The sequence below is a fragment of the Temnothorax longispinosus genome, chromosome 9 (assembly GCF_030848805.1).
Source record: "Temnothorax longispinosus isolate EJ_2023e chromosome 9, Tlon_JGU_v1, whole genome shotgun sequence".
NCBI lineage: Eukaryota > Metazoa > Arthropoda > Insecta > Hymenoptera > Formicidae > Temnothorax > Temnothorax longispinosus.
Window position 1 is genome coordinate 19,180,442 of NC_092366.1, and position 14,880 is coordinate 19,195,321.

The 14,880-nt window shown below is 47.6% G+C and overlaps 1 protein-coding gene and 1 long non-coding RNA gene across 2 annotated transcripts in view; one reads left to right on the forward strand and one right to left on the reverse strand.

Annotated features, from left to right (window-relative positions):
* The first annotated feature begins 49 nt into the window (after nt 1-49).
* Nucleotides 50-4,075, forward strand: LOC139819122 (uncharacterized). Its single transcript, XR_011733607.1, has 3 exons — nt 50-650; nt 721-3,388; nt 3,630-4,075. It is a non-coding gene; the product is annotated as an uncharacterized lncRNA (long non-coding RNA).
* A 31-nt stretch (nt 4,076-4,106) lies between these two features.
* Nucleotides 4,107-14,880, reverse strand: part of Sty (sprouty signaling antagonist) — a 35,128-nt gene continuing 24,354 nt past the window's right edge. Inside the window, exon 3 of the mRNA XM_071787278.1 lies at nt 4,107-9,371. Within this exon, the coding sequence (XP_071643379.1) occupies nt 7,495-9,371 (1,877 nt within the window). The 3' untranslated portion in view covers nt 4,107-7,494. The remainder of the gene's footprint in view (nt 9,372-14,880) is intronic.

The following is a 14,880-nucleotide window of genomic DNA, read 5'->3' on the forward strand; positions in this document are numbered from 1 at the left end:
GTCGAAAAAATAATGTCTTAGGTCTTAGGTAATGTCAAGATAAGTCAAGATCTGCCCATTGTTCCTTGTATGACTTGGGCCTTGGGCACGCTTATCGCACCTAACTCGCACATCGAAATTTGCACTTGTTGCAAATTTAAATCGACGGAAAATCTCTAGCGTTATTTTTCTGTTAAGACTTGGTAAAAACATTCACACGTTCACACGAATTGCTCGATTGATCCTGGACCAGAAAGATATCGGCCTGAGGAACGAATGTCAAAGGAAGCGCGACTGGGCCTTGGTCTCTTGGATTAGATTCCGCTCGAAGGGCTTCAGTCCGTGTTCCACCATTGCGTCTACCTTTTTTTCTCTATCGATCAAGTAGAAAATAAATGTCAAACGAAAAAGGAGCAAGGAAAAAAGAGACCGAGGGAATTGACCGGTCGCGACTTTCGACTCGGGCTGGGCCGTCTTCGGTCTTCCACGGTGGTTCGCGGCCGCAAGAAACTTGGGTGAATTCTATCGTATCGACGGGTCGACAATAGGGCGAGAGGCGGCGTGAGGAAGAGGAGAACGAGGGGAGGAAAAGGAGGAGGAGGCTGGAGGAGAGGAGGAAGAAATGCAACAAGAGCAAGAGACAAGGAGGTCGTCGACGACAGCAGTCTCTCGTGAGTAGGCTTATCCTATTGCCTCCGTCCCACCTTATAGCGCTCTCACACGCTACCAGCGGGTGCGTAGGTGTTTCCGGCCGGCTGAAGAAGCACGGCCGTCTGCGCTCGTCGATCCAGAAGAGGACGGTCGAGACAAGATAGAGAGACGAGGAAAAAGAAAAAGGAGAAGAGGAGAACGAAGAGGAAAAAAAACGGAGTGATGACGAGACGTAGTAGCGAGAATAGAAGAGCATAGAGCGAGCGATGAAAAGGAAGAGAGAGAGAGAGAGAGAGAGAGGGGGGGGGGAGGAGAGCTTCGGTGCTCCGGTCGAGAGACAGAGAACACTCGGCCGGAAGCAGTTACTCGCGCGATGCAACGAAAATATCAGGGAGTCCGTTTCGCAATAGTTTTGCCCGCGTCCGCGCCCGGAGTTTAATATAGAATACTCGCGGCCGGCTCCGTCGCGAAAACATCACGCTGACGTCGACCGTACGCGGGTTTCTTGTCTCTCTTTCTCTCTCTCTCTCTCTCTCTCTCTCTCTCTCTCTCTCTCTCACACACTCACTCACTCACTCTCCCGTTCTCTACTGTATCCGTCCGAGAAAAAGGTCTCCTTTCCGTCTTCTTCTCCTTCCTCCCTTCGCGTCAGACGGACGCAAAGCGGGGCCCCTAAAATTAGGCTCGTGTCCACTCGCTCGACGTGGCTCGACGTGCTACCGCCGCCACCGTAGCCGCCGTAGATGACATCGAAGAGCGCCGGAGACGGAAGAGCCGGACTCGTCGAAGGTCTTTGTCCGTGACAGTGGTGCGTGCTCGCGGTGGCACGTAGCGACCTTTAAATAGCAGAAACAAGGTGCGCGACATCGGTGATGGCGACGGCGACGGCGACGGCGACACGTAACGAGGTTGACGAGGTTTCGTCAGATTCTCTTCTGTCCTCCCTCTCCGATATCGCGAAACGGGGACGGGAAGTATGGGAACGACCGTGGCGTCATAGGGAAGCGGGATCTTATCGCGGCAATTCGGGAAGACGTTCACATCCGGGACGCTACCGACTACTTACTCCGCGATGCTTTCGCTTCGACGCGACGCGACGCGAAAAATGAGAATGGCTGATGCGACTCGTTCGCGGCGGCGGCGGCGGCGATTCGAAAGCGAAAAGAGGAGCGAAATCTTATATCGATTCGCGGATATTATTTCGGTATTTCAACATCGATGTTATTTGACGACTGACTTTGCCTAGAGGGCAAGAACGAAGAGCGAAAGAATGAAAACGTTATGTCACCTCGCAGGTTCCTATTTCGATACCTTGAAACTAGATCGATGTCTTCCTGCAATTTAGCAGCTGAAGGATGAAAACGTGATATACGATTATACGTAAGATGTAACGTTCATTTCTTCATTCTGTCGTTTTCAAGTCATAGACAATAATACCTTAATATCGTCAGAGACGAAATCGTTCTTTCGAGCCAAGTTTCCTGTATCTTAAATTTTTACAATATCTTTTCTCGCTTTTTTTTCAACATATAAGAGTCCGGATGAATAATTATTTCATATAATATATATCGAACGCATAAAGTGCAAAAGGCAAAGTAGATCAAATATAATAAAAGTCAAAACTTTTTCGTGGAAACTTAAAATCTATTTGTTTTACAATTCCTTTCTTTCGCTTTTCACCGCTCCCCCCTCATCCCCTCTTCCCGTCTTCGATATAGATCTCTCTTTTTATATGGAGAAAATATATAACGTACTATGTACGTGTATATACATAGCGATTGGAAAGAACAGATTTATAGACAATCGCGCGACGAAGCGAACTCCAGAATCCGGACTCCCACGTTTATCCGACCTCGTCACGCGGGTCGTGCACGGTGAGAAGGGTGAGAAAGGGTCCGCCCGAATGATTTTCACAAGATCTCGACATCGCGCTTTAAACGCGGAAATCCAATGACGTTTCTCGTGATGCCCCAATGTCTTTTGACATGCTTAACGAGTCGCTAAGAGAGGGCAATTTTCCGTTGCCGCTGCGTCGTTCGAGCGTGGAGGAAGGGATAAGTAACAACACGACGAGAGGGACGACGGACGAGGGACGAGGGACGCCGACGAAGGGGAGAAAGAAGAGGACGAAGTATGGAGGAAGGGGAGATGAAAAAGGGAGGCCTGGTACTGGCTCTTCGAGCCTTCGTGGAAGACGACGGTGGTGGGAGGGGACGGGAGGAGGCGAGGAAGGAATGCCACTTCCGGTCACATGACACCACTGGACCAGCCGGCCACTTTGCTCTCTTCTTATTTTCGGCTCGTCACGCGTGTCCGGACCTCTTTCCGTCCTCTTTCTCCCTTACGCTCTATCTCTCTCTCTCTCCCCTCGATTAACGCGCGGCGTCACAAATCGGTCACGAACGAGAGAAAGAGACGCCGAACGCGCGGATGGACGGCCGGCTGGCTGTTTTTCGACTTTCGTTAACGATGTCGTCGCTCAGCGAGATCTCTGGTCGATAATTTCGAACACGGGATATACCATGCAGTCATGCACCTGCGAGTCACCGGTCGAGAAATATCGTTAGATAATACTTCCTTGCAGAATAAAGTTACTTTCGTCATTATTTCGCAAATATATCGATTTCTGGGAGAAACAACGCTGACAATGATCAACAGTGAAAAAACAAGGACGTAATGAGCGTAATGAGATTTTGTCAGTCTCGCGTTCACTCTACCTTCAAGCCAAGTTAACATTGAAAATTAAAATTCGAAAAAGGTATCCGTTCCAACTTAGTTAGCTAAAATCAACTAATTATTTTGTTATTTTGTTAATACTAAAGTATCCCTAAGTGCGCGCAGAGGGTCGCATCTTATACTTGATTTACGTACGCACTTGGAATTTCTTTTTTTTTTTTTTTTTTTTTTTTTTAATTACGCCCATGTGGCGCAAGACGTGTCACAATCCTGCCGTTAACCCTTCGTACAGCTATACCGCTCTCGATTTTCTTCCTCGACAGTCTCGGCGGCGGCGGCGGTGGCAGCAACGAACGTTACAGCAGAACTACGTTGAACTGCATCGCGCCGCAGCCGGGCTAACGGGCTTACATCCGTTCGCTTCCCTCGCCGCCCGCCACGGTGTATCCAATTGCCCGCTGATGACGATCTGGGACCTCTTGGTAATGATCGCCTTGTCGATCGGCTGCAAAGCAAACAGAGCAGAAGCAGACTCTCACCGCGGCTTCTTGGCGATGGCAACGATGGCAACGACAAATCATAATCCTTCAAGTCTATGATATGCATGATCGACAACAAAAAAGGAATGAAACGGAATATCCAACGGTCTAATCTCTATTGATCTATTCTTCTATCCCATCGCAACTGTTCTCGCACCCAAGATGTCTTGTCGTAAGAACGATGTATACCCAAGTTTTGCAATGAAATAAAACGTTGAGCAAAAGCTCAACTTGATGTCAAAAGTTAAAATGAATGGCCTGTTTTTAGATCATCACGTATGTATATATTCAGAAAGGAAATGTAGTTAAATAAGAACAGCATTATAATACAGAATATATACCTAGACTCTTCAGATTCAAAATTGTTACGCCTTACCTATCCATTTACCGAATTATATTTTTTCTTGAAACCTAACGGTACTTTATCGGAATTACATTCTGTAAAATGCAATTACATCGCGTGCTTTAAAATGAAAATGAAGAGCTTAATGTAAAAGAATCGAATTGGCGGGATGGTTAAACACGTCTTCGCAGATTTCTCTGCCTGACATGCCGAATATAGATGCACAAGTATATACATATCTATGCATTATATATACATACATATATATATATATATATATACATATTATATATATATGTATGTATATATATATATATTTACAAGACATATACAGATCGTATAGACTTACTATTAATAAAAACTTCTTTTCTTTCGCTTAGCGACACACCCGCGTGCGCGCATATAAACGCGCGCATACGCATACTCATACATGCACACGTACATAAACACCCGCACTCGCGTTCCATTCACGCCTTCGTGTCCTTTCGCGCCTTCGCTAGTCGATCGGTGTGCAATCGCATTGTCCTCGGCGAACGTCCACGTCCAGTTTCGCGGTTTCAATTCGAGTCGAGTCAAGCGAGATAAAATCTCGCCGACCACGTGATCGACGTTAAAAGAAAAAGCATGCAAAATAAAGTAGAACACATTGCCATAGAGTACGTTGTGATGCATGCGTGAATCTCGGTTCTGATTCTATCCGGAAGTAAATCGAATTAAAAATCGAAGAGACGAGGCACCAATTAAACTACCAGATAATACCAATGTGTGTGATTTAAAAAATTCTAAAAATCCGCCCGAAGACCAGATGTCGTTCGCTGGCTTGACTGGAAAACCATTTGTTCGTTTCCTCACTTGAAACGAAGAAATGCTTTTTAGAACGGTTGGGAGGACCGTGATCGTCAAGACTCGCGAATCGCGAAAGGACCAAGGCTAACTCGGCTCGCATCGCTTCACATTTACTCAGTTCGGTGTTTTCCTCCGTCATATCGCATTCATCTTTCATTAGAAACCTCGTTACGCCTTTTCGCACCGTCTAGACGTTCTCGCGCTGAGGCCATAACGCTCTTTTCGTGCTGTCCCATCATGCTTTTCTTATCCTCGTGGTCTCAATGCCCGCCCTTCGCGAAAGAAGGGTGAGCGAGCCATCGAGAGAGAAAGAGAGAGAGAGAGAGAGAGAGAGAGAAAATGCTCAATTTACTCCAATTCGAGCACGTTTTCCTCGAGCGCGTTCAACAACAGATTGCTCGAATTATCGTAACATCTCTTCCCGCATACCTGTCCGCAGTGATATCGCTCCTCGGCTCGTTTTCATTCTTACGCGATTATTTTGCCCATGCAATCGACCCAGTTATATCCGAGCATTCGCTCACACACAATCATTTGCCCACGCCTTGCGTTGAAATGCTAAAACCGAGTCGTACGACCCCACTCCGATCGATCGACTTCCAATCCGCGCCAAGATATTCGCGTCGAGGAATATCGCTCAAGGGGAAAACCACTCGCCGTATGCGATTTTCTTCCGACAAATTGATGCGGGTGATTTTTAATAAAGAATAATTGGTGCATATCAGCGTTTAACATTATAACTATATTGTCATGTCCCTGCGAGGTCAATTCTTTATCTTTTGATTACGCGATTGATTACTTAGAACCGCCGAGAACATAAAACTGTATTATATTCAAATGATCCGATATACGTGTAGAAGTACAAAATTTTCGTTAAACTTTTCATACTCCTACACATGCACGTATATGCACATGAATAACATAATAACTCGTACAACTTAATAAAATGGTTTTAATGTTAAAATCATGCACCAATTGCACCCAGTGTCCCGAGAGAGAGGGGGGAGAGAGGGAGGGGGGAGAGAGAGATAAAGAGAAAAAATGGATTTACTATTTTCCGTGATCGGCGAGAAAAGCGAGTGCGAGTTTGTCTGCGATGTTACCGATCTTAACACAAGTTTCTATTTATAGCTAACGAAATCACTGGGAAGGGAGTTGAGAGCTGGGGGGGGGGGGGAATAGCGGGCGGTTTCCTCTTTCTTGCGACTCCATTTTCGCGCGTATACGTATGGCTGTATAGCCCGTTTTTAAATGACAAACGCTAACTGATAAAAAGGATACTCGCATAAGACTAGATAATACTGGAGAAAACATTAACAAAATGGGAAAACACGACGATCTGCGCGGGCCTCCGGTATTTTTCGCCTCGCATATCTCCCTCCAGTCTTTCTTGCTCATGCAACCATTGATTTTTAGCGCCATTACTTATAAATCATGTCGTAATACAAAAATCAAAATTTAAAACTCTGTTTCTATCTCTTGCTCTCTTTCCTCTCTTTTCCCATCTCTTTTACCGTCAGAAAACTTTCGCCATGCTAGCAGAGTTTGACTCAGCGGCCACATTGGTCTATGCGTATACGTCATTGGTACAATTTGCTTACGTTTCTCTGTCCCCTCTGCTCCCTTCATTCTATCAATCGTCTCTCGCTCTATCATAAACCATACGCTTAGCGTTACAGCCGCAAATAAATTAACCGTAGAAAAGTTTGTTCTTTATACAAACATAATATACAATATACATTTCTATCTATCTATCTATCTATATATACATATATATATATATATATATATATATATATATATATATATAATATATACTTTAGCTTTTTTCTTTACTCTGTGGGTGTATGTAATCCCTCCCCCCTCCCCCCTGCCCCAGACCCCGATATATTACCGTTCGTTCGATTTCACTCGGCGCGTAGTACAATGCGTATAATTCATTTATGTATAGAATTATCTATGTGTAAGTGGTATGTCTGGACGATACGCTCTACTCGCGTACTTTATTCCTCTCTACCGTTCGCGCACGCAAAAACACGCACAAACACACGTACGGGCACAGACTCCTTTCGTACATTACTTTCTTTCTTTCACTCATTCTCTCTCTTTCTCTCTCTCTCTCTCGCGCGCGCGCCCGCGCATGCATGCAGAAACGTACCAAGCGTGAACACACAAGCATTCGCACCACACATACGCACGCACTTTTCATGGAGAATAATAAATAAAGACATTCGCAGCGACAAACGTACAGGTTCGTCAAAATCTGATATTGTTCTTCTCGACTTAAATGCAGTTCTTGTACTTGATGCAATTCGTTTTTGCTCCCTCTGACCCCTCCCACACACACGTCCGATATGTCCATCAGGGCGGAGTCCTATATATTCCTGGATTTCTCCATCTTGTTCCGGTCACTGAGACGTGGAAAACACGCGGCATTTTCACACAGATAGGCCTTTCCGCTCAAGGCTCCGGCGTGACTGGGTCCAACAGCCTCTTCTCCGGGTCCCTCGAGTCTCCGATGTCGCTGGTGATGGGGTGATGCCTGCTACCGATCGCGTTTGTATTGCAACGGCAGCCCTGCGCAGCGTGACGCGCGTAGCACGCCTCGCAGAGGGTTACGCAACCTCGGAGGGGCCAGTAGCACAACAGGCAGGGCATCACCAGCGCTAAGGCACCTAGGCAGGCCCACCTGGACGCCGTGCGGTTACCGGTGCAGGAACACGGTTCATCCGCGCAGCTCGTCGCGGCAACTTGGCCGTCCATGGTGCTGGCGACGCTACCGCCATTGCCGCCGTCCACGCAGTGGTAGAAGAGGCCCTTGACGCAACATAGGCACGACGCGTAGTCTAGAACGGTCTCTGCCGAACAGAGGCACGTGTTGTCGCAGAGCCACTTGCTGGGCAGCGGAGGCGGCTCCCGGCACGACTCGCATCGGCATCTACCGCAAAAGTCACATATGATCGACAGACCAGCCGGATCGTAGGTCCTCGTGCCAAGCGTGTTGGCCGGCTCCTTGGTGAAGGAGACCGGTTGCTTCGTGACGACGTTCGTTGCTGCCGCGTTCGTCGACGTGGCGACAGGAGAAGCGCCGGTCGCCGTGCCGCTGAAACCGCGTATACTCTGATTCTTAGCGCGGCCGCGCGCTCGATGCGTCGGCACCATTGTGGCATCTTCGTGACTTCTACGATGAGAATGGTGGTGATGGTGATGATGCCTCCTCTCGGTTTTAGGACAGTCGGCGGCCGTCTTGCTGTCGACATCGAGGCGTCGTTCCTGATTGCAGCGCGAGTTATTGAACGGTGCTTCGACGTACTCGTTGATGGTCCTCTCGCCGTCCGGCCGTGGCGTGGCAAGGCTCACCTCGCCGATCGGGCTCCTAGGCGACGTCGCGATCGTCGTTATCGTCGTGTCTGTGGACGATAGCGAGAGCAGACCTCTGGAATTGGCGTCGCTCGGTGACATCTCTGCGTTTTGCGGGCGACGCAGGGACGGCCTGCTCCGAAAGGAACTCGACAACGGCGTGAGAGGCATGGTGAGCGGTGCCACGCGGGGCGTCGGAGACCCCGGTACCGATTGCGACGCCGAAGGTGGCGGTGGTGGTGGCGGCGGCGGCACGGACGGCATCGACGTCGACGTCACGTGCACGAGCGGCAACCGCGGCGGCGGGAACGGCCGGCTGTGATCGTGCACGCGCGTCTCGGTGGAGACGAGACGCGAGTCCGCGTCCTCGCTGGCGCCGTTGGCGCAGTCGTCGCCTGCGGCAATGTTTGCCCGCGAGGAGGGAGACCGCGTGAGCGGCGATATCGCATCGTTACGCGACATCGGCCGATCGCTCAGTTTTAAACGTCCTGCTGCTCCTGGACTTTGTGACGTTGGCGTCTCGAGATGACGCCGCTGCTGTTGATCCTGACAATATTGCCGTTGCCAATGCTCCACCTTCTTCGTCGCCTCCAACTCCTCCCTCTTCTCGACTCGACGATGCTCGAGGCGGATATCAGCCGTGCTAGCTGGTCCTCGATCTGCTGCGGAGAATGATCCTCCTCGTGTGTTTGTTGTCGTTGCTGCTGCTGCTGCTGCTGACAACGATGCTGCGGCACGACCTGTCCAAACTGGTGCCGTCCGCTCGCTAGCCCATTGTTCGACGGACGTCGTCGGTGTATCTGGAACCGATGGACGCTGATTTGACGTTGGGGTAAGTGTCGCCTCGGTAATCCGCACTGCCCAGCCCGCGCGAGGTGGTGACACTCTCGACGAGGGCGTTCCATTAGCGAGGATGGGGCTCGGTAATGCTCCGCGTCCGCTTCCTCTCGCCCTCGCGACACGCGCTTCATCCCCACCTGAAAACATCACAACCAACAAGTCGTGTTATATACTCGATTAGATCAGGTGCGGAACATGAGCCAACTATTTTAGCTATCTACCTATCTTAGCACCGTATTTCGATAGATATCCTTAAAATGCTAAAGTTCTTCTAAGCAGTTATTTTATTAAATGTTTATTTATATAATTTACATTAAATGTCTTTTTTAAATAAGTTTTAAATAAGTTTCTAAGTTCTTTCCAATAGCGAATATTCTTTCCAAAAAAATTAAAAAAAAAGCGGTATAATCTTATAGTCGAGGATCTTTCCAAGATATTTCAACGAGAAACAATGTTGGAATTGAAAGCCAAGATTCACAGGTGAGAGAAGTTGCCAAGTACAGAGAGAATTCTAATGAGAGAGTTCTGGGGCTTGATTTGAGTTTTCGAAAATGGAAAAAATTGGAATGGCCGAGCGACGATGACGACAATGACGACGGGGTATAGCGAGGTGTCAGATCTCAGCACCTACGCGGTCACGAAAAGAGGTTCCGTTTCTACGTGGGCGAGAGCGCGGTACGAGTGGGCCGCGCGCGGCAGAGTTCTCGATTCGGTGGTCGTCAACCCACTCGCGGCGCCCACAATGTGGAAGAACCGGGAGAGTCTCGTTCGAGCGCGACCGATCGCGTCCTCGACAGCGCGCTTTTACCTCGACTAAAGCGTGGAACTTATCATTTTTATACTCTCGGCAAATGGAAAGCGGAAAGCGAAACGTCCCAATAGCGTTATGCGTTATGCCTATCGCATTTCGGCATTGGGATTGCGTCTGTAACATGAAAAAGGATTTACTCTACGGTATCTGACCATTAAATATGTGCGACATTTACTGTACGAGGTGAGAATGAAAAGTTCAGAATCAGAAAAAGAAAAAAGAAGAAAGCGAGGATCGGAATTGAGAGCTGAGAGATGAGGAAATTGAGGGCCAAGAGTGATAGAGACTGAAAGAGCCGGGCGTTACTTTCCGAGAACAAACTCTTAAACGTTCTCCTCGAACGTATACTCCTCTACGAGTGCCACTCCCGAGTTACGCGCGAACCTGCATGTGTTGTTACATCGATTACCCGCGCGCGCGCACGCACACACACACACACACACGCGAGTGTACACGTCGTTCGCTCATTCACCTGTGAGCCACGGCGATTGACGGCATAGTCGAGGAATGGCGTAGAATTAGATTCTGCGACCAACTCGTAACACACGAACGAGTTCCCAGCGCGTTCAGCTTTCGAGGCGCGTCCGATTATTACCCACGTTCCGAGAATCGTGCGTATATCGAGATCATTAATCGTGGACGCTCTCTGCGAGTTTCCTCCGCGGCGCTTCGTTTTATCAGTCGCTCCACTTTGTCGTTTCCTCTGGTATACAGTGCGCTTCGATTCGCGGCGACCCGACGCGATTATATCGATCCTGCTCGAAAATCTTGGGACGCCTGTTCCGTTTTCGCTCGAATCGGAGTTAACGTTCCACTTACGCATTACCGTGCGACGCGTTTTCGAGCCGCGACCACGAGGCGCGTGAATCTCGAATCAAATACCCCGAAAACATCCATCCATGATTCTCTTCTCAAGGATCTATATTTCTTGCAAGCTTGATATACTGAATCGTGGATAAAATCCTCGGATGTTGCCCAACGAATACCTTGTTTACGCCGCGAACTCTCTTCGCTTACAATCATTTCAAAGTCACCATAGATGCTTTATTAATGCATTCGATGTGAAAATTCGACTTGCGCCACTCGCGAGCGCTAGACGATGCCAGCGGCGGGCGGCGGGCGGCGGTTCTCGCTCGTCGTCGTCGTCGCGGCGCGGCGCGGCGCGGCGGAGCGGAGCAGCGCCGAGCGTCGAGCGATCATGGCGAGAAACAGGCGGGCCATTCAGAAAGGGTGCGCTCGGAGTGGAATGCACGGGCCGGCTATCGTCGACCGACTGCCATAGGTCAAAGCTTTTAACCACTCCGCGCCAGCCGTCCGCGCCGCACAGATAAGACGAGCGTTTCGCGAGCGAACGCTCGGCGAGAGAGCGGCTGGGGCGCTTCGACACGTTCTCCTCCCGGTTCGATTATAATTTCGCTGGCCGTTACGATTTCGCTGAATCTAGCGTCCGACGCGTGAGATGACGCGAAAATGCCTTTCGACCGGAATCCGCCGAATAGTCGGCCGAATGTGCGAATAGAATTGGCGACTGAAGAATACGAAAAGATTGAATACGAAAGGAATTAAACGGTGAAAGGGGACACGAATTAGAGAACAACATAATCGATTGTGAGAGAAAGAGAGAGAGAGAGAGAGAGAGAGAGAGAGAGAGAGAGAGAGAGAGACTCGCTGTCAAGTGTAGGAGAAATCACAATCCCAAGTAACACGCGATTCACTAGCGCGTAACTTGATAAATTGTCCGACCCTTTCTTCTTATAGAGGAATACGGTCTAACTTGCATCAATTTATTCCCATGTGGTTTTACACCACGGCTATTTATCGATCCGATCGTTAACTCTTTCCTGATTCGCGGAGATATTTAAATTATTTTTTCATCGCAGATATATCATCTTGGCGGATTTTCCTGGTGACGATTAGACGAATGCCGAATCGATCATGAATCGATGATTCGCGTCGCGCGTACATGAAACATGAAACATGAAACATGAAACGTAACAAGTTTGTAGAAAATTTCCGATAAATCAAATGATGAGAGCGCGATGATTATGCGCGACAACATCCGCGTGCCACATTGCATGTTTGTCGAGTTCCTAATGAACATTATATTACGTCGCGCAAAAAAAAGCAAAGAATATCATCGTCGCGCCAAGTTCGAATAATCTTTGAATAATCATCGTTTTTTATATTTTTATTATATCGTGTATAATTCTGAAAAAAGAAGTTATAATTGACAATCGGCAAATCGCATCGACGTGAAAGTTAGACGTAAAAATAATTTGGCAAGCACGCGGTGATGCTCGAATATTATTCGTAAATCGATGATATATTCATTGATTTACGAGACAAGCTTTTTCTGATTTTAAATCGAGCAAACGAAGCAAAAAGCACGATGTTACGTGAATGCACGCGCACCATGCGCAGTTAGCACCGTCGTCGCGCGCGCGGCATAAACAGTTTTTAACGCTAGTCGGAAACGTCCACGATAAGAACGGATAAGTTCTTCCTCCGATATCGGTTTCCTCTGCGGTCTAGATATATATGTACAACCAACGAATCGTCGCGCTAGCAAGTTTTGATTAAATACACCGATAAATCGAAAGAATTTCGGAATATTTACGAAACGTCTTCGACCGTGAACCATAATAATTCGCGTGTAGCAATATTATCGCAAAATTTTGTAAATCCGTGGAAACTTGGGGTGATAAACTATCCGGCTTCGAGCAAAATAGGTCCTAGCAATTGTCGTAATTGGCAAGAAGCAATATCATTCAGAGATTTTGTTAAATTGGAAAACTTGTCTCAAGAGCGCGATCAATAAAGACTATGAAGCCTTGAAAAAGAAATGATGTCGTGATGTATTCAATTCATACAGCAATGTTGTAAACTCGTAGAAAATTTCGCACTTTCTGTGGATTTTAGAAAGGGGAAGGGAAAGATAGGCAGAGAAAGAGAGAGAGAGAGAGAGAGAGGGGGGGGATGTCCAACGAGAGGTTAGCGTATCCAAAACTGTTTTCAAGTGCGGAGAACAGAGGAACGTCTATCAAGTCATTTTATAAATCGCAACGAGATACGATTATACATTAAGATATATATCTACAAGACAGATTTTGAGTAGGGGACTGTGTATTTAAAATGTGAGCCTTATGAATACGCGGAGACTCGTTCACTCTGCCTTTTTGCCCCTCTCCCCCGCCCACCAAACCCGTTATCTGTCGCATCGAGACTAGCCAGCGCTAGAACGTCGCGCATAAAGCTCCTTTGATGCCAACTCATGAATCCCGACGTTTTAATATAGCGGCCTTTAATTCCGTTCGGAAACGAGCGCGATAAGGCCGGATACGGTTCTTCTTCCCGTTATCTGTTTCCCCGGCTGTTTCAGATTCGTGCGTAGCGCGATCCGCTAACGAGTTTCAATTACACGGGACGATGATAACGCACGTCTTTCCTTCTCTCTGCGCGGCGCGCGCGCATGTAGTATCGCGGCGCGTAATTGCACGTAGAAATCCGTACGATTGCTGGAATCTCGTGAAATTCGTTGTGGACCACGGTCGATTACGGTCGACACGCTCTCGTTGCCCAGATACGCGGTAACGCGGAGCGGTGTGTTATAAATGTTATAATCAGAGTCGCCCGCACGCGCGCGCGTGATTACGATTACGGCGTTGAGTCTTCCATCCCGTCTCGCGCGTCTATATACAAAAGACATGAGAGAAGCGCGGGTAACGAGGATTTCTACAAGTTCTAACAACCGTCGACGTCAATTAAAACACTGCAACGTTGCCTCGTAGTTAAATTGACAATTTTTAGTCTCAAATCCCCCCCTCGTCACATCTCTGCCTCGTGATGTAAGACTACTATTTGAAGAGAGAGAGAGAGAGAGAGAGAGAGAGAGAGAGAGAGAGAGAGAGAGAGAGAGAGAGAGAGAGTCCCGCGCGGTGAACTAATTAAATTTATAATTCAGATGCAGGTTAATTCGAGATTAATGTCGTTATTAATGCAAAACTTTTGGAAAAATAAACTGCCCAACTAACTAATTAACTAACTGACGTTCAGCTGACTTCACAGTTCACAATCAGTTAACCGCCGCGTGGAACTTTACGGTCGCAACTTCGATATTAGCGGATGTACATCCGGTCCGCAAGATAACGAATTGATTGTGAGAAAAAAAAGGAAGGTTGTATTCTTGCTCGGAAATCTTGAAAAGAAAAGATGCTAAATAAAACCAACATAGTTGTACAACGACAATTGTTTATCAGACATAGTTGAGAAGCAGATTAGACAAATTCTAATTAACATCACTCTCGGGCTTATGCACCAACGAAAAAAAAGTCACAAATTGCTAAGAAATTGCTTGCCAAAATTGCTATTTCTGCGTCAGCGCAAAGCGCAGAGAAAGAAACCGCTTGAAAATTACGAAAACGATCGAAGGAAAATTGAAAACGCAACTTGCGCCACCATTGTCTCTTACGGTACTTAAAAATTTAAATTAAAAAAATTATTTTACAGTTGCAAAGTATTTTTTTTGTTTTTGTTTTCGAGGAAGACAGTTTTTCCCATCTCTAATTGTAAGTGTGTAACCTGACATACATCGAGCCGACAGCGAGCTGACATAGGTAATAAATGTTAAATTGTTCAATAAAAGAGAAGGGAAACGAAGGACTTACTGAAAATTCATAGGACTAGCGGGTGGCCAGAAAAGAAGAGGCGTGGGTTCCGTCGTGGCCGACGTGGGGTCGCCGGGAATCCGGGATCAGCGGAACTGAGCACTCTCACGCGCGATCGCGACGACAGTTGAGACAGTTGAGACAGTTGGCGGCGAGAGGGAGAAGACGGCG